This window comes from Mustelus asterias, chromosome 13 (genome assembly GCF_964213995.1).
Source record: "Mustelus asterias chromosome 13, sMusAst1.hap1.1, whole genome shotgun sequence".
Lineage (NCBI taxonomy): Eukaryota > Metazoa > Chordata > Chondrichthyes > Carcharhiniformes > Triakidae > Mustelus > Mustelus asterias.
The window spans coordinates 6,102,431-6,129,744 of NC_135813.1; the positions used below are offsets into that span (position 1 = coordinate 6,102,431).

The 27,314-nt window shown below is 47.4% G+C and overlaps 1 protein-coding gene across 1 annotated transcript in view; it reads right to left on the minus strand.

Annotated features, from left to right (window-relative positions):
* Nucleotides 1-27,314, minus strand: part of col27a1b (collagen, type XXVII, alpha 1b) — a 610,967-nt gene that overhangs the window by 511,114 nt on the left and 72,539 nt on the right. Inside the window, exons 4-5 of the mRNA XM_078227545.1 lie at nucleotides 1,793-1,845; nucleotides 615-668 (exon numbers count right to left, since the gene is read on the minus strand). Of these exons, the coding sequence (XP_078083671.1) occupies nucleotides 615-668; nucleotides 1,793-1,845 (107 nt within the window). The remainder of the gene's footprint in view (nucleotides 1-614; nucleotides 669-1,792; nucleotides 1,846-27,314) is intronic.

Below are 27,314 nucleotides of genomic sequence, written 5' to 3' on the forward strand. Positions count from 1 at the left end.
GTTTGATTCCCGGCTTGAGTCACTGTGTGTGTGGAGTTTGCACGTTCTCCCCGTGTCTGCGTGGGTTTCCTCCGGGTGCTCCGATTTCCTCCCACAGTCTGAAAGATGTGCTGGTTCGCTGCATTGGCCGTGCTAAGTTCTCCCTCAGTGTACCTGAACAGGCACCGGAGTGTGGCGACTCGGGGATTTTCACAGTAACTTCATTGCAGTGTTAATGTAAGCCTACTTGTAACTAATAAATAAAACTTAATTTCGCTAGAGGATGGTGAATCTATGGAATTCATTGCCACAGAAGGCTGTGGAGGCCAGGTCATTGAATGTATTTAAGACTGAGATTGATAGATTCTTGATTGGGAAGGGGATCCAAGGTTACGGGGAAAATGTGGGAGAATGGGGTTGAGAAACTTATCAACCATGATTGAATGACGGAGCAGACTCGATGGACCGAGTGGTCTAATTCTGCTCCATATCTTATGGTCTTATCGAAGCTACTATTACAATATTGATGCTAAGTTTTGGTTTTTCCCATTGCTTCTTGTTCTTGAAAGAGGCTGATATTTAAGCAAAGACTTTGGAGGAGTTAAACTTTAGAACAATCAATTTCAGGCACTTACCCGTGGTCCTCTTTTCCCAGCTGTACCTGGTAGTCCTGGAGGGCCAGGGGGACCCTGTACAGAAACAATTAATACATAAGCATTATATAGTCATTATTCTATCTTTCAGTACAGCAATTAATTCCTAATCCCATTTGAGGTGAGGGAGTTCATGGACTATTTGCCAGAATATCAGCAATATTTTCCATAGACAATTAATGATTTTTCAGTGAAAGGACACAGACTTGACAAGGTCGCCTCCTAATGAGGGTCTTAATTGTGACACATTCATTTCCATGCTGAGCGAAAGGATTTAGACAGCATGGTGATGAACTGACTGCTTTTGCAAGTCACCGTGGCTGATTGATTCTAAGGCGGCTCACCCTTAGAAACCTTGGACTCTGGCGGGAATCTGTTGTGGGCTGGTTTTTTTCCACGGAAACGGTGGCGAGATGTCGGGCGGCACGGTGGCACAGTGGTGAGCACTGCTGTCTCACAGAGCCAGGGACCCGGGTTCGGTTCCGGCCTCTGGTGACTGTCTGTGTGGAGTTTGCATGTTCTCCCCGTATCTGCATGGGTTTCCTCCGGGCGCTCCGGCTTCCTCCCACAGTCCAAAGATGTGCAGGTTAGGTGAATTGGCCATGCTAAATTGCCCCTTAGTGTCCAAAGATGTGCGGGTTAGGTTGATTGGCCATGCTAAATTGCCCCTTGGTGTCCAAAGATGTGCGGATTAGGTTGTTTGGCCATGCTAAATTGCCCCTTAGTGTCCAAAGATGTGCGGGTTAGATTGATTAGCCATGCTAAATTGCCCCTTGGTGTCCGAAGATGTGCGGGTTAGCTAGATTGGCCATGCTAAATTGCCCCTTAGTGTCCAAAGATGTGCGGGTTGATGGATTGACAATACTAAATTGCCCCTTAGTGTCCAAAGATGTGCGGGTTGAGTGGATTGGCCATGCTAAATTGCCCCTTTATGTCCAAAGACGTGTGCAAGTTAGGTTGATTGGCCATGCTAAATTGCCCCTTAGTGTCAGAGAGATTAGCAGGGTAAATGTGTGGGCTTACAGGGATAAGGCCTGGGCGGGATTGTTGACGGTGCAGACTTAATGGGTCGAATGGCCTCCTTCTGCACTGTCAGGATTCTATGACTCTGTGATTCCATGATTCTATGATCTTGCTCATGGTTCTATAACAGCCCTCACCTGATAAACAGCAGCTTAAACTTGTTGGACTGACCAACAAAACCAGATTTAACCTGATTACACCCAGATGGTTACGTAAGAGTTTTACCAGAGACAAATGTGACTGTGCTGCTATCATGGGTTATTCCTGGAGAAGGGGAAATGGGGGGGTGGAGCAGCTGTTTGGTCCTGGATGGTGTCGAGCTCCAGGAGTGTTGTTGGAGTTGCACCCATCCAGGCAAACTAGAAAGAGTGCAGAAAAGACTTACTAGAACATACCGGGACTTGATGGTTTGAATTATAAGGAGAGGCTGGATAGACTGGGACTTTTTTCCTCTGGAGTGTAGGAGGCTTAGGGGTGATCTTATAGAGGTCTATAAAATAATGAGGGGCAAAGATCAGCTAGATAGTCAACATATTTTCCCAAAGGTAGGAGAGTCTAAAACTACAGGACATAGGTTTAAGGTGAGAGGGGAGAGATACAAAAAGATCCAGAGGGGCAATTTATTTCACACAGAGGGTGGTGAGTATCTAGAACAAGCTTCAAGAGGTAGTAGTAGAGGCAGGTACAATTTTGTCTTTTAAAAAGAATTTAGACAGTTACATGGTTAAGATGGGTATAGAGATATATGGGCCAAATGCGGGCAATTAGGACTAGCTTAGAAGTTAAAAAAAAGGACAGCATGGACAAGTTGGGCCGAAGGGCCTGTTTCCATGCTGTAAACTTCTATGACTAAGTAGGGAGTATTCCATCACACTCCTGCCTTGTGCTTTGTAGATGGTGGACAGGCTTTTGCGGGGTGGGGGGGAAGGGGAGGTGAGTTACTCTCTTGATGTAACAATGAATGATGAGGTTTGACATAATCTGGGATCAAAAAGTATCAGAAACCAAGGTTGGGATTTTCTGGCCACGCATGGTGGAATATGCCACGGGGATGCAGAGGCCCAGCCAAATGTCCAGTGACTTTATGTTCTTATGTTCAGCCAGACTGCACGATCCCAATGGTGGATGGACCTGGAAAATCTCCCCCCAAGTGTCTCCACCGCTGCCACCCTCAATGTTGGCTCTATTCTCTCTCCACAGATGCTGTCAGACCTGCTGAGATTTTCCAGCATTTTCTGTTTGTGTTACACCAAAACAGGTTACAGAATCGGCACACAGCTCCGCAGCATAGTTCCGACCTCTCTCTTGTGAGGGTCTAACACATGACTGACTAATGTCATTCATGGGACATGGGCGTCGCTGGCTGGGCCAGCATTTATTGCCCATCCCTAGTTGCCCTTGTTCGGAGGGCAGTTGAGAGTCACCACATTGCTGTGGCTCTGGAGCCACATGTAGGCCAGACCGGGTAAGGACGGCAGATTTCCTTCCCTAAAGGATATTAGTGAACCAGATGGGTTTTCTAACAATCGACAATGGTTTCATGGTCATCAGTAGATTCTTAATTCCAGATCATTTTTATTGAATTCAAATTCCACTATCTGCCGTGGCGGGATTCGAACCCAGGTCGACAGAAAATTAGTTGTTTCTGGATCAATCTAATGATAATACCACAAGGTCATCACCTCCCTTCTGAGATGGGTCCTTCTACCTTAGACTCTAGGCATAGGACTTGATTCTTGGACAGACTGTAGACATACTCTGGTGTCTGCTTCACACTTGTTTATCAGTATTATACCAAAACAGATAAAAGCAAAATACTGCAGGTGCTGGAATTGAAACAAAAACAGAAAATGCTGGAAAACCTCAGCAGGTCTGACAGCATCTGTGGAGAGAGAATAGAGCCAATGTTTCGAGCCTGGGTGACCCTTAGTCAGAGTTAATGAAGGGTCATTTAGACCCGAAGTGTTGGCTCTATTCTCTCTCCACAGATGCTGTCAGACCTGCTGAGATTTTCCAGCATTTTCTGTTTGTGTTACACCAAAACAGGTTACAGAATCGGCACACAGCTCCGCGGCATAGTTCCGACCTCTCTCTTGTGAGGGTCTAACACATGACTGACTAATGTCAGTGGTACATTATCAGCTATGTCTTACTGTTCCTTCTGTTAAACCTTTATACTCCACTTCAAGGCAAAGTGGGAAGATCTTCAGCAAAATGATTGGGAGCTTTCTTCAAAAACACTCCAGTAGATTATAAATGGAATTGAAGATGTACTGGATAATTACATATGTGGATTAGCGTGTGTAGAATAAACATGTGTTGCCCTAATATGTTCTGATACATATTGAATACAGGAGTTGGGACGTCTTGTTGAAAATGTAAGGTCACACTTGGAATACTGTGTACAGAATATAGAATATAGAAAGGATATTATTAAACTAGAAAGAGTACAGAAAAGATTTACTAGGATGCTACTGGGATTTTATGGTTTGAGTTATAAGGAGAGGCTGGTTAGACTGGGACTTTCTTCCCTGGAGTGTAAGAGGCTGAGGAGTGATCTAATAGAGATCTATAAAATAATGAGGTGCATAGATCAGCTAGATAGTCAACATCATTTCCCAAAGGTAGGGGAGTCTAAAACTAAAGCGTATCATTTAGGGTGAGAGGGGAGAGATACAAAAGGGTCCAGAGGGGCAATTTTCTCACTCAGAGGGTGGTAAGTGTCTGGAACGAGCTGCCAGAGGTAGTAGTAGAGGCGGGTACAATTTTGTCTTTTAAAAAGCATTTAGACAGTTACATAGATAAGATGGGTATAGAGGGATATGGGCCAAATGTGGGCAATTGTGATTAGCGTAGTGATAAAAAAGGGCAGCATGGACAAGTTGGGCCGAAGGGCCTGTTTCCATGCTGTAAACCTCTATGACTCTATATTAATGATCTGGACTTGAGTATACAGACCTTAATTTCAAAGTCTATGGATGACAGAAAGCTCAACAATGTAGTACATAGTAAAGGGGATCGTAAAAGACTTCTTACAAACTCATTTAGGGATGTGTTTGATTCTGGCTAGGCCAGCATTTATTGCCCATCCCTAATTAAAGTTTAAGTTCATTTATTGGTGTCACAAGTAGACTTACATTGAAATGAAGTTACTATGGAAATCTTACTATGCAATGAAGTTGCTATGGAAATCCCTTAGTCGTCACACTCCGGCACATATCCCTCTATACCCATCTTACCCATGTAACTGTCTAAACGCTTTTTCATAGAATCATAGAAACCCTACAGTGCAGAAGGAGGCCATTCGGCCCATCGAGTCTGCACCGACCACAATCCCACCCCACATATTTTACCTGCTAATCCCTCTAACCTACGCATCCCAGGACTCTAAGGGGCAATTTATAACCTGGCCAATCAACCTAACCCGCACATCTTTGGACTTTTAAAAGACACAATTGTACCCTCCTCTACTACGACCTCTGGCAGCTTGTTCCAGACACTCACCACCCTCTGGGTGAAAACATTGCCCCTCTGGACACTTTTGCATCTCTCCCCTCTCACCTTAAACCTGTGCCCTCTAGTTTTAGACTCCCCTACCTTCGGGGAGGGAGCTGTTCAGGAGGACATAGATGTTATAATGTAACCAATGGTAACATGCTGTGAGGGTCAGCTGACCAGCTGACCCTGTCGACAGTGTAGCCAATGGCAAAATGATGTGGTGGTCAGCTGACCCGGTATAAATAGAAAGCAGGTGGGGATTGCGGTGAGCTGGTGTGGCCCAGGACATGGTCTGAACGTTGGTGTAATAAAGTTTCTTTATTAAGCATTTTTCCTTGATTTACTTTGTGAAGTTAGTTCTTTTATTGCTTGCAACTGAAGCATCTTTATCTATGAACAATACCTATCTTATCATAGAAATCATAGAAACCCTACAGTGCAGAAGGAGGCCATTTGGCCCATCAAGTCTGCACCGACCACAATCCCACCCAGGCCCTACCCCCACATATTTACCCGCTAATCCCTCTAACCTACGCATCTCTGGACTCTAAGGGGCAATTTTTAACCTGGCCAATCAACCTAACCCGCACATCTTTGGACTGTGGGAGGAAACCGGAGCACCCGGAGGAAACCCACGCAGACACGAGGGGAATGTGCAAACTCCACACAGACAGTGACCCAAGCCGGGAATCGAACCTGGGACCCTGGAGCTGTGAAGCAGCAGTGCTGACCACTGTGCTACCGTGCCGCCAATCTATGAACAATTATCCTTGTCTATGAACAATAGACAGACTGATAAAATGGGCAGACACATGGCACATAGATTTTCGTTTAGAGAAGTCTGAGGTGATGTATTTCGATAGGAAGAATGAGGAAAGACAATACGAACTCCGAGACCTGTGGTTGTCTGCACACAAATCTCTGAAGATGCCGGGGGAGGAGTCTGTTTTATGAGCATTGGCTTTATTAATAGAGTAAAAAAGCAAGAATGCTGTGCTTACACATTGATTAAACTCTGGTTAGGCCACAGGTGGAGTAGCTTAGAAACCGCAGGAAGGGCACCAAGGCCTTGGGGAGGAGATTTACTAGAATGATACTAGGGATGGATGATTGTCATATGAAGAGACTGGAGAAACTGTGGTTGCCCTCCTCAACCTGGTGTTGTTAAAACTCTTGCTGTGTCCTCCTCAGAGCAGAGAAGCTGAAGGGGACATTTTATAGCAGTGTCCCAAATCATGAGTGGTTTTTGACAGATAAATAAAGGTAAACTGTTACTGGCGCCAGAAGGCTCAGGTTGAAGGTGATTGGTAAAATAAACTTTTTTTTAAAAAAACAAAACAAGTTGTTATGGTCTAACAGTGCAAGTTCAATTTCCTGTGGAATAACTTGGTGTTTAAAGTTTATTTATTAGTGCCACAAGTAGGCTTACATTCACACTGCAATGAAGTCACTGTGAAAGTCCCCCAGTCACCACATTCCGGCGCCTGTTCGGGTACACTGAGGGAGAATTTAGCACGGCCAATGCACCCTAACCAGCACGTCTTTCGGACTGTGGGAGGAAACCGGAGCACCCAGTGGAAACCCACGCAGACACGGGGAGAACGTGCAGACAGCGACCCAAGCCGGGAATTGAGCCCGGGTCCCTGGCGCTGTGAGGCAGCAGTGCTAACCACTGCACCACCGTGCCGGAACAGCTGTGGAATACCGATGTTCTTACAACTATTAGAACTAGGAGCAGGAGTAGGTCATTTTCCCCCTCGGGGCCTGCTCCCCCATTCAATATGATCATGGCTGATCTGATTGTAACCTCAACCTCATATTCCTGCTGACCCCCCGATAACCTTTCCCCCCGATAACCTTTCACCCCCCTTGTTAATCAAGAATCTTTCTAGCTCTGCCTTAAAAATATTCAAAGACTGTTTCCACTGCCTCTTGAAGAAGAGTTACAGAGACGCACCGCCCTTTGAGAGAAAACATTTCTCCTCATCTCTGTCTTAAGTAAGTAACCTCTTATTTTTAAACAGTGACCCCCTAGTTCCAGATTCTCCGACAAGAGGGAACATCCCCTCCACATCCTCCCTGTCAATAACCCCTTCAGGATCTTAAACGTTTTGATCAAGTTGTCTCTTACTCTTCTAAACTCCAGTGAATACAAGTGTAACCTCTCCAACCTTTCCTCACAAGACAACCCACCCATTCTCTGAACCTTCTCTGAACTGAACTCAAACTCCACAATCTGCCATGGCAGGATTTGAACCCGGTTCCCCAGAACATTAGTTGAGTTTCTGGATTAATAGTTTAGTGATAATACCACTAGGCCATCGCCTCCCCAATGTCTGCATGGGTTTCCTCCGGGTGCTCCAGTTTCCTCCCACAGTCCAAAGATGTGCGGGTTAGGTTGATTGGCCATGTTAAATTGACCTAGTGCCAAGGGGATTAGCGGGGTAAATGTGTGGGGTTACGGGAATAGGGCCTGGGTGGGATTGTGATTGGTGCGGACTCGATGGGCCGAGTGGCCATGCTAAATTGCCCCAAAGACGTGTAGGTTAACAGGGTAAATACGTAGAGTTATGAGGATAGGACCTGGGTGGGATTGTTATTGGTGCAGGCTCGATGGGCCAAATGGCCTCCTTCTGCACTGCAGGGATTCTAGGACATGGGATTTGGAAACAAGGAGAGCAAATGGGATCAGTAGGATTGTTCATGTGGAGGACTAACCAGAATGCAGAGAGATTGGGTGGAAGGGGATGATTCAGCATTGTAATTTCTACATCATAAATACCACGCCGACACTATAGTTAAGAAAGCCCCACCAACACCTCTACTTTCTCAGGAGACTAAGGAAATTTGGCATGTCAGCTACGACACTCACCAACTTTTACAGATGCACCATAGAAAGCATTCTTTCTGGTTGTATCACAGCTTGGTATGGCTCCTGCTCTGCCCAAGACCGCAAGGAACTACAAAGGGTCGTGAATGTAGCCCAATCCATCACGCAATCCAGCCTCCCATCTCTTGACTCTGTCTACACTTCCTGCTGCCTCGGCAAAGCAGCCGGCATAATTAAGGACCCCAGGCACCCCGGACATTCTCTCTTCCATCTTCTTCCATCGGGAAAATATACAAAAGTCTGAGGTCACGTACCAATCGACTCAAGAACAGCTTCTTCCCTGCTGCCATCAGACTTTTGAATGGACCTACCTCGCATTAATTTAATCTTTCTCTGCACCCTAGCTATGACTTGTGGTGAACCATCGTTGGTTCCCACTAGGTAGTACTGAGCCAGGGTCTGGCCAGTACTACGAGTATGTATATATGTTGCTGTTGGGGTTAGGGATGGGTTGTTCTACTTGTAGCTGTTGGGGTTAGGGTTGGGCTGTTACACCTGTATTATAGTTATTATTGGTACATCCCAGTCGGGCTCCGCCTCCTGGGAGAGGTATAAAGGTCACTGCTCTGTCTGGGACCCCTCAGTCTGGGATCGTGTACTATACATGGTAGCTTCGTTGTAATAGTAAATAAAAGCCTTTATTTCCTTGAGCATCTCAAGCCTCGTGTGTGATAACGCACATCATGACTGTAACACTACATTCTGCACTCTCTCCTTTCCTTCTCTATGAACGGTATGCTTTGTAGCACGCAAGAAACAATACTTTTCACTGTATGTTAATACATGTGACAATAATAAATTAAATCAAATATAATGAGATTTGTAAGAAATGTTCAAAATCACAAAGGGTCGGGACAGAACAGAGAGAAAGAAACTGTCCCGATTGGCGGCATTGTCAAGAGTTGGGGGACATCGACTTAAGGGGATCAGCAATAGATGCAACAAAAAAGTGTTGCCCGGCTCCGCAATACTTTTCCCAAGAGGGCGACGGAGGCAGAAATAAGCAACAGGGGTTTGGATAATTATCTGAAGAGGAAAGATTTGCAGGTCTTATTATGTGGCGTAATTCCTAAATATTCTGAACATATTCCCGTTAGTCTCCGCCCTGTTGTAGCTGCCATTAAGGTGCAATGTGCTTGTTTATTCAGGCTTATCGCATGTTATTTCAGGATGTTAAGATATAGATTAGATAGTATTTAGTGTTTGCTTTGTTGACTCTTGTATAGTACATTTACTCTTGTTTTAAAAGATTTGCAGGAGAAGGCTGGGGGAGTATTGGATTCATTGCGTTGCTCCTGCAGAGAATTCTCATGGACACGATGGGCTGAATGGCCTCCTTCTGGCCTGTCACCATTTCTATGATTCTATGTTGCTGGCTAAGTGGTGACAAAATAGATCCGTAAGCAAGTAAAAACGTATTTGTTTCAGATCAGCATCGGGTGATACAATGAAATCAGTTTTCAAGAGTAAGCGACAGGATTTCCCATACAATAACTGACTAAACAACAGTCAGTGTGGATTCAGAAGGCCAGGAGCTTGTGAGAACAAGCTGCATAGTCTCTTGGAGGAAAGCCTACAGACTGCTTTCCAATATCATTGACAATATCCTGCACGGAATTCTGCTCCCCAAACCTAAAGCGACGGCAATCAAGAATTGAAAAATTGGCAGAATGGTGACAAGGAAGCAAATCAGTCAATATTCTGACCTCTGGGAGCAGGTGGAGACACACAGATTCGGCACGGTAGCACAGTGGTTAGCACTGCTGCCTCACAGCGCCAGGGACCCACGTTCGATTCCGGCCTTGGGTCACTATCTGTGGGGAGTTTGCACATTCTCCCCATGTCTGCGTGTGTTTCCTCCGGGTGCTCCGGTTTCCTCCCACATTCCAAAGATGTGCTGGTTAGGTCGATTGGCCGTGCTAAATTGCCCCTCAGTGTCAGGGGGACTAGCAGGGTAAATACGTGGGGTTACAGGGATAGGGCCTGGGTGGGATTGTGTTCGGTGCAGGCTCGATGGGCCAAATGGCCTCCTTCTGTACTGTAGGGATCCTATCTCAAGAGTGCTGCAGGCACCTCCCACCATTGCTGTGGAAATTAAGGATCTCCTAACTCCGTTACGGAAAAGGTGCTGGTGGATTCCAGGAAAACACTGTTGACACCTAAGCCAAAAGTGACCACCAGGGATTTTTCGTCCCTTTGCTTCCAGCTTGTAGCAAGAACTGGCACTGCCAACTGAACCCTTGATGGACCCTTGAAAACGCGCAGTGAAAAAATAACCTGTGGTTATTTGATGTGGAGTGTCACGCTTCACACTGGTTAGCACAGCTTCACAGAAGCCGAATACAACTAGCATAAAGTGGTCAGGATTTTCCAAAGACAGAAGCCAAAATCCGGATGAAAGTTGCTTTGCAAAACCGCAAGGTTCACACCGAAAAACCTCTTATATATCCAACTTTATAGGTGATGTTTTTTCAGTATTGTGTAACGTTTTGAGCGTTCATTATGTTATAATATTATTTCAGTTACGTACACCACAGAGGGAAAGGAGGTGGAACAGTGGGAAGATATAATCTGGCTTAGGTGTTCCCAGGGTGTTCCCAGGGTGCAAGTGTCAATTACAAGGGGGCACAGGTTCAAGGTGAAAGGGAGATGTGCGGGGGAAGCTTTTCATGCAGAGAGTGGTGGGTGCCTGAGATGCGCTGCCAGAGGAGGTGGTGGAAGCAGGAACATTAGCAACATTTAAGAGGCATCTGGATGAGTACATGAATAGAGAGGGAATAGAGGGATAGGGACCGAGTAAGGGACACTTGGAGTATTGTGTGTAGTCTTGGTGTTCTTACCTGAGGAAGGATGTCCTTGCTATAGAGGGAGCGCAGCGAATGTTTACCAGGCTGATTCCTGGGATGGCATGTGTGTCACATGAGGAGAGACTAAGTCGGTTAGGATTGTATTCACTGGAGTTTAGAAGAGTGAGAGGGGATCTCATAGAAACTTATAAAGTTCTAACAGGGTTAGAGAGGGTAGATTCAGAAAGAATGTTCCCAATGGTGAGGGAGTCCAGAACTAGGGGTCATTGTTTGAGGATAAGGGGGTAAACCTTTTAGAACTGAGGTGAGGAGAAATTTCTTCACCCAGAGGGTGGTGAATGTGTGGAATTCACTCCCACAGAAAGTAGTTGAGGCCAAAACATTGTCTGATTTCAAGAAGAAATTATATATAGCTCTTGGGGCTAAAGGGATCAAGGGATATGGGAGGAAGGGGGGGGGCAGGATATTGAATTTGATGATCAGCCATGATCAAAATGAATGGCAGAGCAGGCTCGAAGGGCCAAATGGCCTCCTCCTGCTTCTAGTTTCTATGTTTCTAGAAGGTTTTTCTTTAGTTTAGTTAAAGCATCATGATCAGCACGGGCTAGGAGGGCCGAAGGGCCTGTCCTTGTGCTGTACTTTTCTTTGTTCTTTGTTCTTAATTTTAAGTTGTGATTCCTCTGAGAGAACATTGTGAGAAGCCTTTCAAAGATGTACTACTCCAGATTTGTGCCCGATGGTAAACTTTTAATTATACAGGTGTATTGGGTGCAGCTGCAATACACAATACATGCTATTCATTTGAAGTCTCACATTTCATAACTTTACAATGGATACAATGCATCCCATTTTCCTTCAGCGATCCTTTTATGTTCAAATTGACTTTGATGTAGTTTCAAAGCGCATCAAATTGTTTATTTTTTTACCTCTCATTTATCTTCCTTTACTACTTGAAGATGTTGATTCTCACTGGGAAGATAAAAATGCAAGTCTTCCTTTTGTTAAACTACAGTTTCCGAAGGGCTGTTAACACTCTGGCAATGATCGCTGGCAGCTTTGACTAACTCTGGAGAGCAAAGTGATACTTCTTCCTCAGTTCCTGGTGTCAGGAGGAACCGGCACCTAGAATCGTAGCATCCCGACAGTGCAGAAGGGGGCCATTCGGCCCATCGAGCCTGCACCGACTGTCCGAAAGAGCATCCCACCCATTCCCTATCCCCATAACCGCATGTGATTACCTCACTAACCTACACATCTTGAGACACTAAGGGGCAATTTAGCGTGGCCAATCCACCTAACCTACACATCTTCGGACGGTGGGAGGAAACCGGAGCACCTGGAGGAAACCCATGCAGACACGGGGAGAATGTGCAAACTCCACACAGATAGTCAGAAGAGCTGCGATTTATTTGTTTTATTTTCCCTGGCTGAGGGCTCAAGTTGATTGAATCATAGAATCCCGACAGTGCAGAAGGAGGCCATTCAGCCCATCGAGCCTGCACCAACAACCATCCCAGGCCCCTTCCGTGTAACCCCACGTATATATGCTGCTAGTCCCCCTGACACAAAGAGGCAATTTAGCACGGCCAATCAACCTAACCCGTACATCTTTGCAGATGGATGGGAACAGACCACCCCACCCCCCGAGCCACTCACCATCCTGACTTGGAAATATATCGGCCGTTCCTTCACTGTCGCTGGGTCAAAATCCTGGAACTCCCTCCCTAACAGCACTGTGGGTGTACCTACAGCACACGGGCTGCAGAGGCTCAAGAAGGCAGCTCACCACCACCTTCTCAAGGGGCAATTAGGGATGGGCAATAAATGTTGGGCCTTGGCAATGGCACCCACACCCCATGAAATATTTATTTTTCTCTTAAACCCTGGCAACTGTAAAGGTACAACCTTGTTTGTCACTTTCTCTTCTATTTCTCACCTAACGGCTTACCACGTTGACGCCCGGCAAGCGAGCCACAAAACCAGCAGCTTAAGGTTCTAGCCAGGAAGATTTGACAGTGGTTCCCTAGCAACCGTGAGGGGAAAGGTCAACATTCAGGATTTGTGCTGTGGGGGAGGGGGGGCGGTGGGCCGGAGGTTGGGTCAGTGATCGGGAGGGACGGGGGTTTGAGACTGAGGGAAGAGAGGCCACGATGGTTGACGGGGGCTTGGCGGAATTTGGTGACTGTGGCAGAGGGGGAGAGACAGGAACATTTACGGAAGGATGGGGATGAGGCGGGTGTGAGTTGGGCAGGGTGGGGTTTTCTGATGAGCACTCCTGGTCCACAAGGAGCGCTGGAAGGACGCTTCCCTGATGTGGCCGACTTCTCCTGCCTCCCTCTCACTGCCGGGTTTTGCCGAGATTAAATTTGAATCGGGCTGCGAACTGCACTGTAAGATCCCAATTTGAATATCCAACAGGGTTGGGCGGCACGGAGGCAGAGCGGTTAGCACTGCTGCCTCACAGGGACCCGGGTTCGATTCCCGGCTTGGGTCACTGTCTGTGCGGAGTTTGCATGTTCTCCCCGTGTCTGCGTGGGTTTCCTCCGGGTGCTCCGGTTTCCTCCCACAGTCCGAAAGATATGCGGGTTAGATGCATTGGTCATGCTAAATTGCATCTTAGTCCCTGGGTGTGTAAAATAGAGGGATTAGCGAGGTAAATGTGTGGGGTTCCGGGGAATAGGGCCTGGATGGGATTGTTGTCAGTGCAGACTCGATGGGCCGAATGGCCTCCTTCTGCACTGTATGATCCTATGATACTGACACACCACTAAACCTGCCATTTGTAAAACCAGCAATGGGCTCCTCAGCAGACAGGTGAGTGCCATTCCCAAATATCTCATCTGTAATCGTGGTCCTCCCTCACCTATCCATGAGGTTGCGGGGCCATGGGGGAAAGGAGGCTGGCTAGAGGGTGAGGGGGGGTTAGTGCTGGGGGCTGTTAATATGGAAACTGAAGTGTTTAAATACCTATTCAAGTTTGGCGGATTAGCCATGCTAAATTGTCCCTTGGTGTCCAAATATAGGAATCATAGAATCCCTACAATGCAGAAGGAGGCCATTTAGCCCATCGAATCTGCATCTCACCCTGGCCCTATCCCCATAACCTGACGTATTTACCCTAGCTAATCCCCCTGGCACGAAGGGGCAATTTAGCACGGCCAATCAACCTAACCCGCACATCTTTGGAGTGTGGGAGGAAACCAGAGCACCCGGAGGAAACCCGCGCAGACACAGGGAGAACGTGCAAACTCCACACAGACAGTGACCCAAGGCTGGAATTGAACCTGAGGCCCTGGTGCTGTGAGGCAGCAGTGCTAACCACTGTGCCACCCCATGTGTGGGTTAGGTGGATTGGCCATGCTAAACTGCCCCTAGTGTCTAAAGATGTGCAGTTTAGGTGGATTAGCCATGGGAAATGTATGGGGTTCCTGGGATAGGGCAGGAGAGAGGGCCTGGGTAAGATACACTGTCCGAGAGTCAGTGCAGACTCGATGGGCCGAATGGCCTGTTCTGCACTGTTGGGATTCTGTTATCAGCAGACATAGCTGTCTACAATCACTGCAGTCGCAGTAACGTGAATTTCAAAAGGAAATAATGATAAGTAGGTGATGCAAGCTCAGTCACTAAATGGACAACCACTTCATCAGCTGTCTCGTAACCCTGTCACTTCCTCCTCATATCATGAACTCTGCAGAGTTCAAGATTTACGGCCACGGTAATCCTGATTTATTTTTCTTCATTGGTATGTTACAGGGAGCAAAATCCTCAGCTGTCACCAAGCAATATCTGTGCCTGAATGACAACGTGATCTGAATCGCTCCTTTCACTGTATGTGGCTCAGTAACGCTCGGAGGATTAAAGACACCGGGCGGGATTTTCCAGCTACGCTCGCCCCAAGACCGGAAAATTCCGCCTGAGGGCAACAGACCTTGGCATGGTCCTGTCCTGCCCGCTACAAATGGAGTGGCACGGTGGCACAGTGATTAGCACTGCCGCCTCACAGCGCCAGGGACCTGGGTTCAATTCCCAGCTTGGGTCACTGTCTGTGTGGAGTTTGCACGTTCTCCCCGTGTCTGCATGGGTTTCCTCCGGGTGCTCCGGTTTCCTCCCACAATCCAAAGATGTGCGGGTTAGGTTGATTGGCTGTGCTAAATTGACCCCTTAGTATCAGGGAGATTAGCAGGGTAAGTATGTGGGGTTATGGGGATAGGGCCTGGGTGGGATTGTGGTTGGCGCAGACTCAATGGGCCGAATGGCCTCCTTCTGCACTGTAGGGATTCTATGAATTCCCGTGGCGAGTGAGATGGGAAAATTCCAGTCACAGAGAGATGGTGGAATAATTCTTCAGGATAGAACCTGTTCTTTGATGTTTCAATGACTTCACTTTAGCAGCCCAATCATCCAGACAGTTCACATTTCTGCTGTAAGTGCTAATTAAGAGATGATTGTAATTGCAGCATCTGAGAATCTCGGTTTTGATGCTATATATCTCCAAGGGTTGCTTCTTATCTCTCATTCACATCTGTCTGGAATTTAGGATAAACATGTTCCTCGCCAGCTTGTCCTGCAGCCGTAGCACACTGCAGGTGGGCTAAACTGGGATGGAGTGGGCCTTCCGTCCCTCATGGGTGAGTGACTCACCTTCTCACTCTCCAGAGTCTGTCCACCATCTACAAGGCAGAAGTCAGGAGTGTGATGGAATACTCCCCACTTGCCTGGATGGGTGCGGCTCCAACAACACTCAAGAAGCTCGACACCATCCAGGACAAAGCAGCCCCGCTTGACTGGCACCCCATCCACAAACATCCACTCCCTCCACCACCGACGCTCGGTAGCAGCAGTGAGTACCATCTACAAGAAGCCATGGTAAATTGCCCCTTCCATCTGGAAGGACAAGGGCAGCAGATACATGAGAACACCACCACCTGCAAGTTCCCCTCCAAGCCACTCACCATCCTGACTTTTTTTTTTGTTCGTTCAGGGGACATAAGCATCGCCGGCTGGGCCAATATTTATTGCCCATCCCTAATTGCCCTTAAACTGAATGGAAATATATCGGCCGATGCTTCACTGTCGCTGGGTCATAATCCTGGAACTCCCTCCCTAACAGCACTCTGGGTGTACCTACACATTCGGGACTGCAGTGGTTCAAGAAAGCGGCTCATCACCACTCTCCCCGCATCTGCATGGGTTTCCTCCGGGAGCTCCGGTTTCCTCCCACTGTCCGAAAGACGTGCTGGTTAGGGTGCATTGACCCGAACAGGCGCCGGAGTGTGGCGACTGGGGGATTTTCACAGAAACTTCATTGCAGTGTTAATGTAAGCCTTACTTGTGACTAATAAATAAACTTTAGTTAAGTTTTTAACTTTCTCAATTGTAATTAGAGATGGGTAATAAATGCTGGCCTCGCCAACGACACCCACATCCCAATTATTAAAAATCTAAGTTTTTACTTTTATTTATTAGTGTCACAAGTAGGCTTACATTAACACTGCAATGAAGTTACTGTGAAAATCCCCCAGTCACCACACTCCGGTGCCTGTTTGGACACACTGAGGGAGAACTTAGCATGGCCAATGCACCTAACCAGCACGTCTTTCGGACTGTGGGAGGAAACCGGAGCACCCGGAGGAAACCCACGCAGACACGGGGAGAACGTGCAAACTCCGCACAGACAGTGACCCAAGGGAATCAAACTCGGGTCCCTGGCGCTGTGAGGCAGCAGTGCTGACCACTGTGCCACCGTGTCACCCCTAGGGTGGAAGTCCCACCTTCGGGAATAGCCAGCCAATCTGGCCCATTCCTGGTTGTGAATCCCAGCAAGAGCACATCAGTGGATGCAGCCAGAGTTTCAGGGGAAGAGGAAGGAGCAAAGCATCCCAGAGCCATGCAAGTGTGGGGTCTTGGGCAAGGGCGGATTGGCTCAGTTTAGGGAAGGGGGTGGGGGGGGGGGGGGGGTGGTGTGTTTAATGGAGCAAGCAGGTAGGAAAGGGGAACTGTTTGAGGATCGGGGGTACTATTGTGATCTGATCCAAAAAGGTCGCCCCCGCCGGAGGACAGTGCACCCTCTCTCTTCCCACCCTTTGAAAAGGTTTTTACTTAAGAAAGCAGCTTACCCACTCCTTCATAGAATCCTTACAGTGCAGAAGGAGGTCATTCGAATCTGCATGGACTACAATTCCACGCAGGCCCTATCCCTGTAACTCCACATATCCACCCTGCTAGTCCCCTGACACTAAGGGGCAATTTAGCATAGCCAATCAGCCTAACCCACATACCTTTGGACTGTGGGAGGAAACTGGAGCACCCGGAGGAAACCCACACAGACACGGGAAGAATGTGCAAACTCCACACAGTCACCCGAGGCCGGATTTGAACCCGGGTCCCTGGCACTGTGAGGCAGCAGTGCTAACCACTGTGCCACCGTGCTGCCCATTGGCTGCCTTCGCCAACCATTTTGTGGTGTGGCAATCGTATTATCGGAGTCGACTGGCTCACTAGCAAACCCAATCGACCCTTGATTAGTGCAATATGGTGGGCAGCTGATTTTGCCTCCCCACCGCTCTCACTGTATTATAGGGGTAACATTGGGGGTGGCCATGCAGGTAGTGGGGGGTGGGAACCCATTCTACTTTACATTCCCCAGCCCCACCGTCGAAAACACGCCTGGCAGATGCAATGACATTAAGGAGGCCCACAATGTGGATATCTTAGATTAGGAGCTCTTGAATGAGACAGTAGTGACTTGTCCAGTCAAGGATCCATGCCTGTGTATATAATCGCTGGCACAGTGGTTAGCACTGCTGCCTCACAGCACCAGGGACTCGGGTTCGATTCCAGCCTTGAGTCACTGTCTGTGCGGAGTCTGCACGTTCTCCCCGTGTCTGCGTGGCTTTCCTCCGGGTGCTCCGGTTTCCTCCCACAGTCTCAAAGGCGTGCTGGGTTAGTGGATTGGCCATGCTAAATTCTCTCTGTGTACCCGAACAGGCGCCAGAGTGTGGCGACTAGGGTATTTTCACAGTAACTTCATTGCAGTGTTAATATAAGCCTTACTCGTGACACTAATAAATAAACTTTAAACATAATGTGGGGTGTCAGGGTTACGGGCACTCGGGGTGTATACTCTGTATGAGGGACTACCTGTCTGAGTGTTGCTGACTTTGTAAATACATTTAAATTTCATGAAGGGACACTGCCTCAGAGGAGTTATTTCAGTGGAGGACTTGTAAAATGTAGCCCAGTGTTTGCATCTTGGTCCCTGCTAACAGACACTGGCATTCCCTCACTGCCACCTGGGCATCTGGCTCATTGCCCACACCTGGGGACACAGTGGCACAGTGGTTGGCACTGCTGCCTCACAGCGTCAGGGACCCGGGTTCGATTCCCAGCTTGGGTCACTGTCTGTGTGGAGTCTGCACGTTCTCCCCGTGTCTGCGTGGGTTTCCTGCTCCAGTTTCCTCCCACAGTCTGAAAGACGTGCTTGGTTAGGATGCATTGTCCGTGCTAAATTCTCCCTCAGTGTACCCGGACAGGCGCCGGGGTGTGGCGACTAGGGGATTTTCACAGTAACTTCATTGTAGTGTTAATGTAAGCCTTACTTGTGACACTAATAAACAAATGTTTTTAAAAACCTTGCGACCATCTTTCGCGTTGAAACACATGATGTATACAGCCTCGAGCCACGACAGCGGAGACAGACACAAATCTGAATGGGTCAGCATGTTTCGGCTCAGCTAAACCAAGCAAAGTAGGTTCTCGGTCAAAAAAAACCCAAACAATTCCCGCAGATCAAATCCAGTGCCGTGACTTCCCAATTCGATGGAAAAATTGACCTGGAGAAATGCAAAGTCTTTAAACCCAAAGGCAGAAAAACAGATGTGATTCTTTATTCACTCTGGCAATGTGTATTTGGGGTTTTCCCTGTGCAATGATAAAATCTCCAATCACTTTGTTCTTCTATGTTTCTGAAATGGAAACATTTCCAAAGTGCTCCAGTGAATTTATAACTCTTCGTTGAATTTTACAAGACAATTTAAAACAGCAGACGCGCTTGCTTGACTACAGGTGGGGTAAAAAACATCCAGAACTATAACTTCCCAAGGCATTTAACTGAGGTTTAGCCAGAGACAAAGGCACGCGAAGCCAAAGAAGGAGATATTAGTCTGAGTCAAGCGGAAGGGTTTTCAGGAGGGGTGTAACGGAGGAATTGTAGAAAGGTTAAATCACAGAAGCGCAGAAGCCTTACAGTGCAGCAACAGGCCATTTGGCCCATCGAGTCTGTACTGTCTCTCTAAAAGAGTATCTTAATCAGGCCCTCCCTTCTGCCCTATCCCCATAACCCATTTAGCATGGCCAATCCCCCTAACCTGCACATCTTTGTACACTAAGGAGCAATTTACCATGGTCAATCCACATAACCTGCACATCTTTGGACACTAAGGGAAAATTTAACATGTCCAATCCCCTTAACCTACACATCTTTGGACACTAAGGGACAATTTACCATTGCCAATCCACCTAACCTGCACATCTTTGGACACGAAGGGGTAATTTACCATGTCCAATCCCCTTAACCTACACATCTTTGGACACTAAGGGACAATTTACCATTGCCAATCCACCTAACCTGCACATCTTTGGACACGAAGGGGTAATTTACCATGGCCAATCCACCTAACCTACACATCTTTGGACACTAAGGGACAATTTAGCATGGCCAATCCACTTAAACCTGCATATCTTTGGACACTAATGAGCTATTTACCATGGCCAATCCACTTAGCATCACATCCATTCCAGCGATCAAATCGCATGTTCCTGCAAAGGGCAGAATTTTCCACAAGTTTTATCTTACTGCCACAATATAACTTCTGCAGTTACGTAAAAAAAAAATCATTTGAAAGCTGCAACATAATTTCTTGCAGGCCTGTAAATACATTCTGTGGCTTTCTGCTGCGGTTATTTTGAACTTAGTAGAATTGAAATTCCTTGCATATTATGGTGGAATAGGGGACATTTCAGAAAAAGATACTGCGCAGATTTAGTTGCTGGTAGTCACAAGACCCGATCCGACTCAGCGAGCCAAACTGGAAGAGTATTACAGTGATGACTTCAGCCAGGTTAATGAGGTTGGCTTGCTAGAGTCTGAACTACCTGATGAGTCCTAATTGATGGTTAAATCAGGGAGCCTCATGCTCCCGATTTAAAGCAGGTGTGTCAGACTCCCTGCCTGCATTCAGCAGGGAGCAACTGGAGAGCTGGCTGACGGGACTTTCACCTCCGTGGAGTTACCACCGTAGTGGGTCGGATCTCAAACAATGACGAGACAGAGTACAGGAATGAGATAGAGAATCTGGTGAACTTATTGCAGCAACAATAAACTCTCCCTCAATGTCAACAAAACGAAGGGGATTGTCATCGACTTCAGGAATCATAAAGGAGAACATGCCCCTGCCTACATCAATGGGGATGAAGTAGAAAGGGTCAAGAACTTCAAGGTTTTAGGTGTCCAGATCACCAGCAACCTGTCCTGGTCCCCCCATGCTGACACTATAGTTAAGAAAGCCCACCAATACCTCTACTTTCTCAGAAGACTAAGGAAATTTGGCATGTCAGCTACGACTCTCACCAACCTTTACAGATGCACCATAGAAAGCATTCTTTCTGGTTGTATCACAGCTTGGTATGGCTCCTGCTCTGCCCAAGACTGCAAGGAACTACAAAAGGTTGTGAATGTAGCCCAATCCATCACACAAACCAGCCTCCCATCCATTGACTCTGTCTACACTTCCCGCTGCCTTGGAAAAGCAGCCAGCATAATTAAGGACCCCACGCACCCCGGACATTCTCTCTTCCACCTTCTTCCATCGGGAAAAAGATACAAAAGTCTGAGGTCACATACCAACCGACTCAAGAGCAGCTTCTTCCCTGCTGCTGTCAGACTTTTGAATGGACCTGCCTCGCATTAAGTTGATCTTTCTCAACACCCGAGCTATGACTGTAACACTACATTCTGCACTCTCCCGTTTCCTTCTCTATGAACGGTATGCTTTGTCTGTATAGCGCGCAAGAAACAATACTTTTCACTGTACGTTAATACATTTGACAATAATAAATCAAATCAAATATCGCAAAACATGACTCATGCTGTTTTCCAAGGGATATTACGTTGCCATAAAAACAATACTTTTCGCTGTATGTTAATACATGTGACAATAATAAAACAAATCAAATCAAATTATTTCCTTCAAATCTCCATTCATCAGTCGATGTTTACGGAGGTTAACATCTTATCTGTGGAACACACCTCTGACAAGGCCCTCCATAGTGCCACAATGTTTTTAGCTAGAATTATGTTGGATGGTTGAACCTCTTTATTCATTTGTGGGACATGGGCGTCGCTGGCTGGGCCAGCATTTATTGCCCAGCCCTCGTATCCCGAGGGCAGTTGAGAGTCAACCACATTGCTGTGGGCTCTGGAGTCACATGTAGGCCAGGCCAGGTAAGGACGGCAGATTTCCTTCCCCAAAGGACATTAGTGAACCAGATGGGTTTTTCCGACAATGGTTTCATGGTCATCAGCAGATTATTTATTCCAGATATTTGTTATTGAATTGAAATTCCACCATCTGCCGTGTGGGGAATTCGAACTCGGGTCCCCAGAACATTAGCTGAATTTCTGGATTAATTCCTCGGATGGCAGGTCTGTCATGTGAGGAGAGATTGAGTCAGTTAGGATTATATTGGAATTTAGAAGTGAGGGGGGATCTTATAAAATTCTAACAGGATTAGACAGTGTAGATTCAGAAAGAATGTTCTCAATGCGGGGGGGGCGCGGGGTGGCAGAACTAGGGGTCATAGTTGGAGGATAAGGGGTGAACCTTTTAGAACTGAGGTGCAGAGAAATTTCTTCACCCAGGAGGATGGTGAATGTGTGGAATTCACTCCCACAGAAAGTAGTTGAGGCCAAAACGTTGTCTGATTTCAAGAAGAAATTAGATATAGCTCTTGCGGCTAAAGGGATTGAAGGATATGGGGGGAAGGGGGGATCAGGATATTGAATTCGATGATCAGCCCTGATCAAGATGAATGGCAGAGCAGGCTCGAAGGGCCGAATGGCCTCCTCCTGCTTCTGATTTCTATGTTTCTGTGTTTCTAATAGTCTGCCGATAATACCACGAGGCTGCTGCTTACCACTTTCTTCCTCAGAGAGACAGGTGAGCGAGGAGGTTGCCGAACCACGCGGTGGCCATGACACATTATTCAAACTGACTAACAGCAACACCCCAGAGGGATTCGGGGCTGGGAAAGCTGAACTTCGGAACATTAGTCAAGGATGTGCCTCACGGAAAAATTAGTCATCATTCAAGAAAAATTATTGGGAACTGTGGCAAAGCCAAAAGAATGCCCCATAATTTGAACCACTGGGAAAGAGTAAAAGGCTGATTCATAGAAAACAATCTGAAAGACTGGTTGGAAGAAAGAGTAGGAAATACTGGGCTCGGTACAAGATAATTCAGAAGCAAAAAGAGGAGATGGGACGCCAAGGAAAACTGGAAAGTGATACAACAGCGAAACGCGCCAAAGAAATCCTTCCAACGTTCTAACAACAGAACACAGAGTAAAATTTAAAACCCAAAGTGACATGCGAGGATGCACTGAGGAAACACTTTTCGTGATACACGACCTTTTCCTGAAGTTATTTAACTCGAAAGGGTACGTCGCAAATGCACCATTCTACAGGAAAGAAGTGTCGGGCGGGACCTCGAGAACTGTCTCGCCGTCCGGGGGGAATGTCGGTGGGCGCTCACCTAGCGGCGAAACCCGGAGATCGCGAATCTCGCCGGCAAGATAGCAACGTCCGGTTTTCGCCGCCCCACGCCCGCAATGGATGTGAAGCTGATTTTAATATATTTTAAACGCATTAACATATTATTAACCACCCCCCCCCCCTGCTGTATATTGACTCTGCGGCATGTTCTCAAACCTCACCGACACACACTTTATAACAGGTTCACCCAGACATGGAAACAGAGAAACACAGATTTCGGAATTTGGACCTGAATGGTGACTTGCTGGGGGCATTGCTATTTTTAGACTTGTTAATGTGTTCTTCACCTGAAAACTTACTCAGTCCTCATCTGATTTGCATTCCTATGAACTCAGCAATGGTTGTGTGAAAATACGGTGTTTCATTAGATCATCGAAGTCCCCGTGAGTTTAGATAGTGAGAACAAAAGTCTGATTGTCTGGCACATTTAACAGAGGTGATTCTTGTGTCAGCATGAACTCTAGCTGAATGTCTTACTGCAAAGCTTGCGCCCTGTTTAAGATGCATTTTGCTTTTGCTTTTGCTACCAAATAAACCTGTTGGACTTTAACTTGGTGTTGTTAAACTTCTTACTGTGTTTACCACAGTCCAACGCCGGCATCTCCACATCATAAGGTGCATTGAAACATAGAAGATAGGAGCAGGAGGAGGCCATTCGGCCCTTCAAGCCCGCTCCACCGTTCATCACCATTATGGCTGATCATCCAACTCAATAGCCTAATCCTGCTTTCTCCCCATAACCTTTGATCCCGTTCGCCTCAAGTGCTATATCCAGCCGTCTCTTGAATACATTCAATGTTTTGGCATCAACTACTTTCTGTGGTAATGAATTCCAGACATGACTATGTCATGGGGATCTCCCAGAGGCGTAAAGGGGATTATACCCCCGGTGGGATTTGATTTTGATTTGATTTATTATTGTCACATTTATTAACATACAGTGAAAAGTAATGTTTCTTGCGCGCTATACAGACAAAGCATACCGTTCATAGAGAAGGAAAGGAGAGAGTGCAGATTGTAGTGTTACAGTCATAGCTAGGGTGTAGAGAAAGATCAACTTAATGCGAGGTAGGCCCATTCAAAAGTCTGACAGCAGCAGGGAAGAAGCTGTTCCTGAGTCGTTTGGTACGTGACCTCAGACTTTTGTATCTTTTTCCCGACAGAAGAAGGTGGAAGAGAGAATGTCCGGGGTGCATGGGGTCTTTGATTATGCTGGCTGCTTTGCCAAGGCAGCAGACTAGACAGTCCCCCAGCAATGCCCCCCCCTTGGCACTACCCCCAGAGGGTTGTACCAGGGGCGGACCTCAGTGCGAGCCGCAGAGGTTGGGGGGGTTCATTTATTTGTAATGGTGAGGGGAACAGGTGTGGGAGTTGGGGATGCCGGCACTGACTGGGGGGGAAAAGGGGGGGGGGCTGCTGGTAGGTGTTGGTTTTGATCGCAGTGAGGGGGAGGGGGCGTGGGGAGGGGGAGGGGGAGCTCCTGAGACCTAGTCATAGAGGTTTACAGCATGGAAACAGGCCCTTCGGCCCAACTTGTCCATGCCGCCCTTTTTTTTAAAAACCCCTAAGCTAATTACAATTGCCTGCATTTGGCCCATATCCCTCTATACCCATCGTACCCATGTAACTATCTAAATGCTTTTTAAAAGACAAGATTGTACCCGCCTCTACTACTACCTCTGGCAGCTTGTTCCAGACACTCACCACCCTCTGTGTGAAAAAATTGCCCCTCTGGACACTTTTGTATCTCTCCCCTCTCAACTCAAACCTATGCCCTCTAGTTTTAGACTCCCCTGCCTTTGGGAAAAGATATTGTCTATCTGGCTGATCTGTGCCCCTCATTATTTTATAGACCTCTATAAGATCACCCCTCAGCCTCCTATGCTCCAGCAAAAAAAGTCCCACTCTCTCCAGCCTCTCCTTCTAACTCAATCCATCAAGTCCCGGTAGCATCCTAGTGAAGATTTTGTGCACTCTTTCTAGTTTAATAATATCCTTTCTATAATAGGGTGACCAGAATTGCACACAGTATTCCAAGTGTGACCTTACCAATGTCTTGTACAACTTCAACAAGACGTCCCAATTCCTGTATTCAATGTTCTGACCAATGAAACCAAGCATGCCGAATGCCTTCTTCACCACTCTGTCCACCTGTGACTCCACTTTCAAGGAGCCATGAACCTGTACCCCTAGATCTCTTTGTTCCGTAACTCTGTTCTGGAATCTGCGTGGTTGGGTTGGGGGGCAGGTTATTGTTTGTTCTGATTGGGGCAGCCTTTAAACATGGCGCCCCGGTCTCTGTGCAGCCCGCTTCGGCGGCGTGTTGAGGCCTCTGGAGAGAAACGCACAGGGTGGGATTTTCCGGTCGCGCTCACTCCAAAGCCGGAAAGTCCCGTCCGAGGCCAATGGACCTTTGCATGGTTGTAGATTCCACCCACAGTTTCTCTCGCTGGAACCGACTCATTGCCAAATGCTGGTTAGGTCATCCCCATCCTGTGTATTCTGGCACTTTGACATGAATGTAGTACACAGTCTGAGAGAGAGGGCCTGGGTAATGATATTCCATCAGAGAGTTGGTGCAGACTCGATGGACCAAATGGCTTGCTCCTGCACTGCAGGGATTCTATGACTCTATAAGTGCTGGCCCAGCCAGCGACACCCAAGTCCCCTGAACAAATAAAAGAAAACGTTGAGGGAGTGCTACATTGTTGGAGGTGCCGGCTTTCAAATGAGATATTAAACAAAGACCCTGTCTGGCTCTAAGCATGGCACTATTTTAACTAAGAGCAGGGGAGATTTCCCTAATGTCCTGGCCAATATTCACCCCTGGATCACAGACAAAAAACTCGATTTATTGGCCATTTTCATATTGCTTAAAGTATTTTTTAAACTTTATTTATTAGTCACAAGTAGGCTTACATTAACGCTGCAATGAAGTTACTGTGAAAATCCCCTAGTCGCCACACTCTGGCGCCTGTTTGGGTACACTGAGGAGAATTTAGCATGGCCAATGCACCCCTAACCAGCACGTCTTTCAGACTGTGGGAGGAAACCGGAGCACCCGGAGGAAACCCACGCAGGCACGGGGTAGAAGGTGCAAACTCCACACAGACAGTGACCCAAGCCGGGAATCAAACCCAGGTCCCTGGCTGTGTGAGGCAGCAGTGCTAACCACTGTGTCTGTTTAAAGAAAGCTGGCTGAGCACATAGCGGGCAGGATTCTCCAATCTCGCCCCGTGGCTGGGATTCTCCGACCTCGCCCCGCGGCTGGGATTCTCCGACCTCGCCCCGCGACTGGGATTCTCCGACCTCGCCCCGCGGCTGGGATTCTCCGACCTCGCCCCGCGACTGGGATTCTCCGACCTCGCCCCGCGACTGGGATTCTCCGACCTCGCCCCGCGGCTGGGATTCTCCGACCTCGCCCTGCGACTGGGATTCTCCGACCTCGCCCCGCGGCTGGGATTCTCCGACCTCGCCCGCGGTGAACCGAGATTTATCTGAGTGCCAAATTCTCCGACTCGTTGGCGGCACCGACGCATTGCGAATGGCCGGAGAATTCCGGCCATTAATTGTCATGTTTTCGATATTATAACAGCGACAACATTTCAAAAAAGACTTCACTTCTCGGTAAAGGGCCTTGGGATCTCCTGTGGTTATGAAAGGGGCCATTTAAACACAAGTCTTTTTATAATGGGATGGGGAAGGTAAACCACTGACATCGCCTGTGATATTTTAACAACTGCATGGACTAAGGGATAACAATCCTCAAAGTCTCTGCGAGCTTTCTTTCATTGCATTAGAGAATGAAAGGGGAATTCAGCAGAGTTTTTCTGGGATGGGACACAGTGTCTTTCACTGTGTTTCTGACTCTCCGAGGAGACTGTCTGATTAGCAGCTGAGCCATTAGCCTGTGTCATTACATTGTTGCCTGCATGGTGCAAACTTTATGGGCATTTCTTAGCTTCTACTTTGTAATGGTCATATGAATTGAATTATTTAGTTAAAGCTGCACTGCAGACAGCTCGTGATTCTCAATTCAATGGCCAAAGTCTATTGTTGGATATGATATCATCTCTGGTCAAAAGATTCAAGTTTCTAGGTGTCCAGGTCACCAACAACCTGTCTTGGTTCCTCCACGCTACAGTTAAGAAAACCCGCCAACACCTCTACTTTCTCAGGAGGGGAAGGAATCCGGCATGTCCACTACAACTCTCACCAACTAGGGCGGCACGGTGCCACAGTGGTTAGCACTGCTGCCGCACAGCACCAAGGATCCAGGTTCGATTCCAGCTATGGGTGACTGTCTGTGTGGAGTCTGCACATTCTCCCCGTGTCTGAGTGGGTTTCCTCCGGGTGCTCCGGTTTCCTTCCACAGTCCAAAGGTGTGCAGGTTAGGTTGAATGGCTATGCTAAAATTGTCCCTCAGTGTTGTGGGGGGATTAGTAGGGCAACCACAATGGGTTACGGCGATAGGGCCTGAGTGGGATTGTTGTCGGTGCAGACTCGATGGGCCGAATGGCCTCCTTCTGCACTGTAGGGATTCTATGATTCTTCTATGATTCTCACTTTTACAGTTGCACCATAGAAAGCATCCTTCATTCTATCACAGTTTGTTATGACTCCTACTCTGCCCA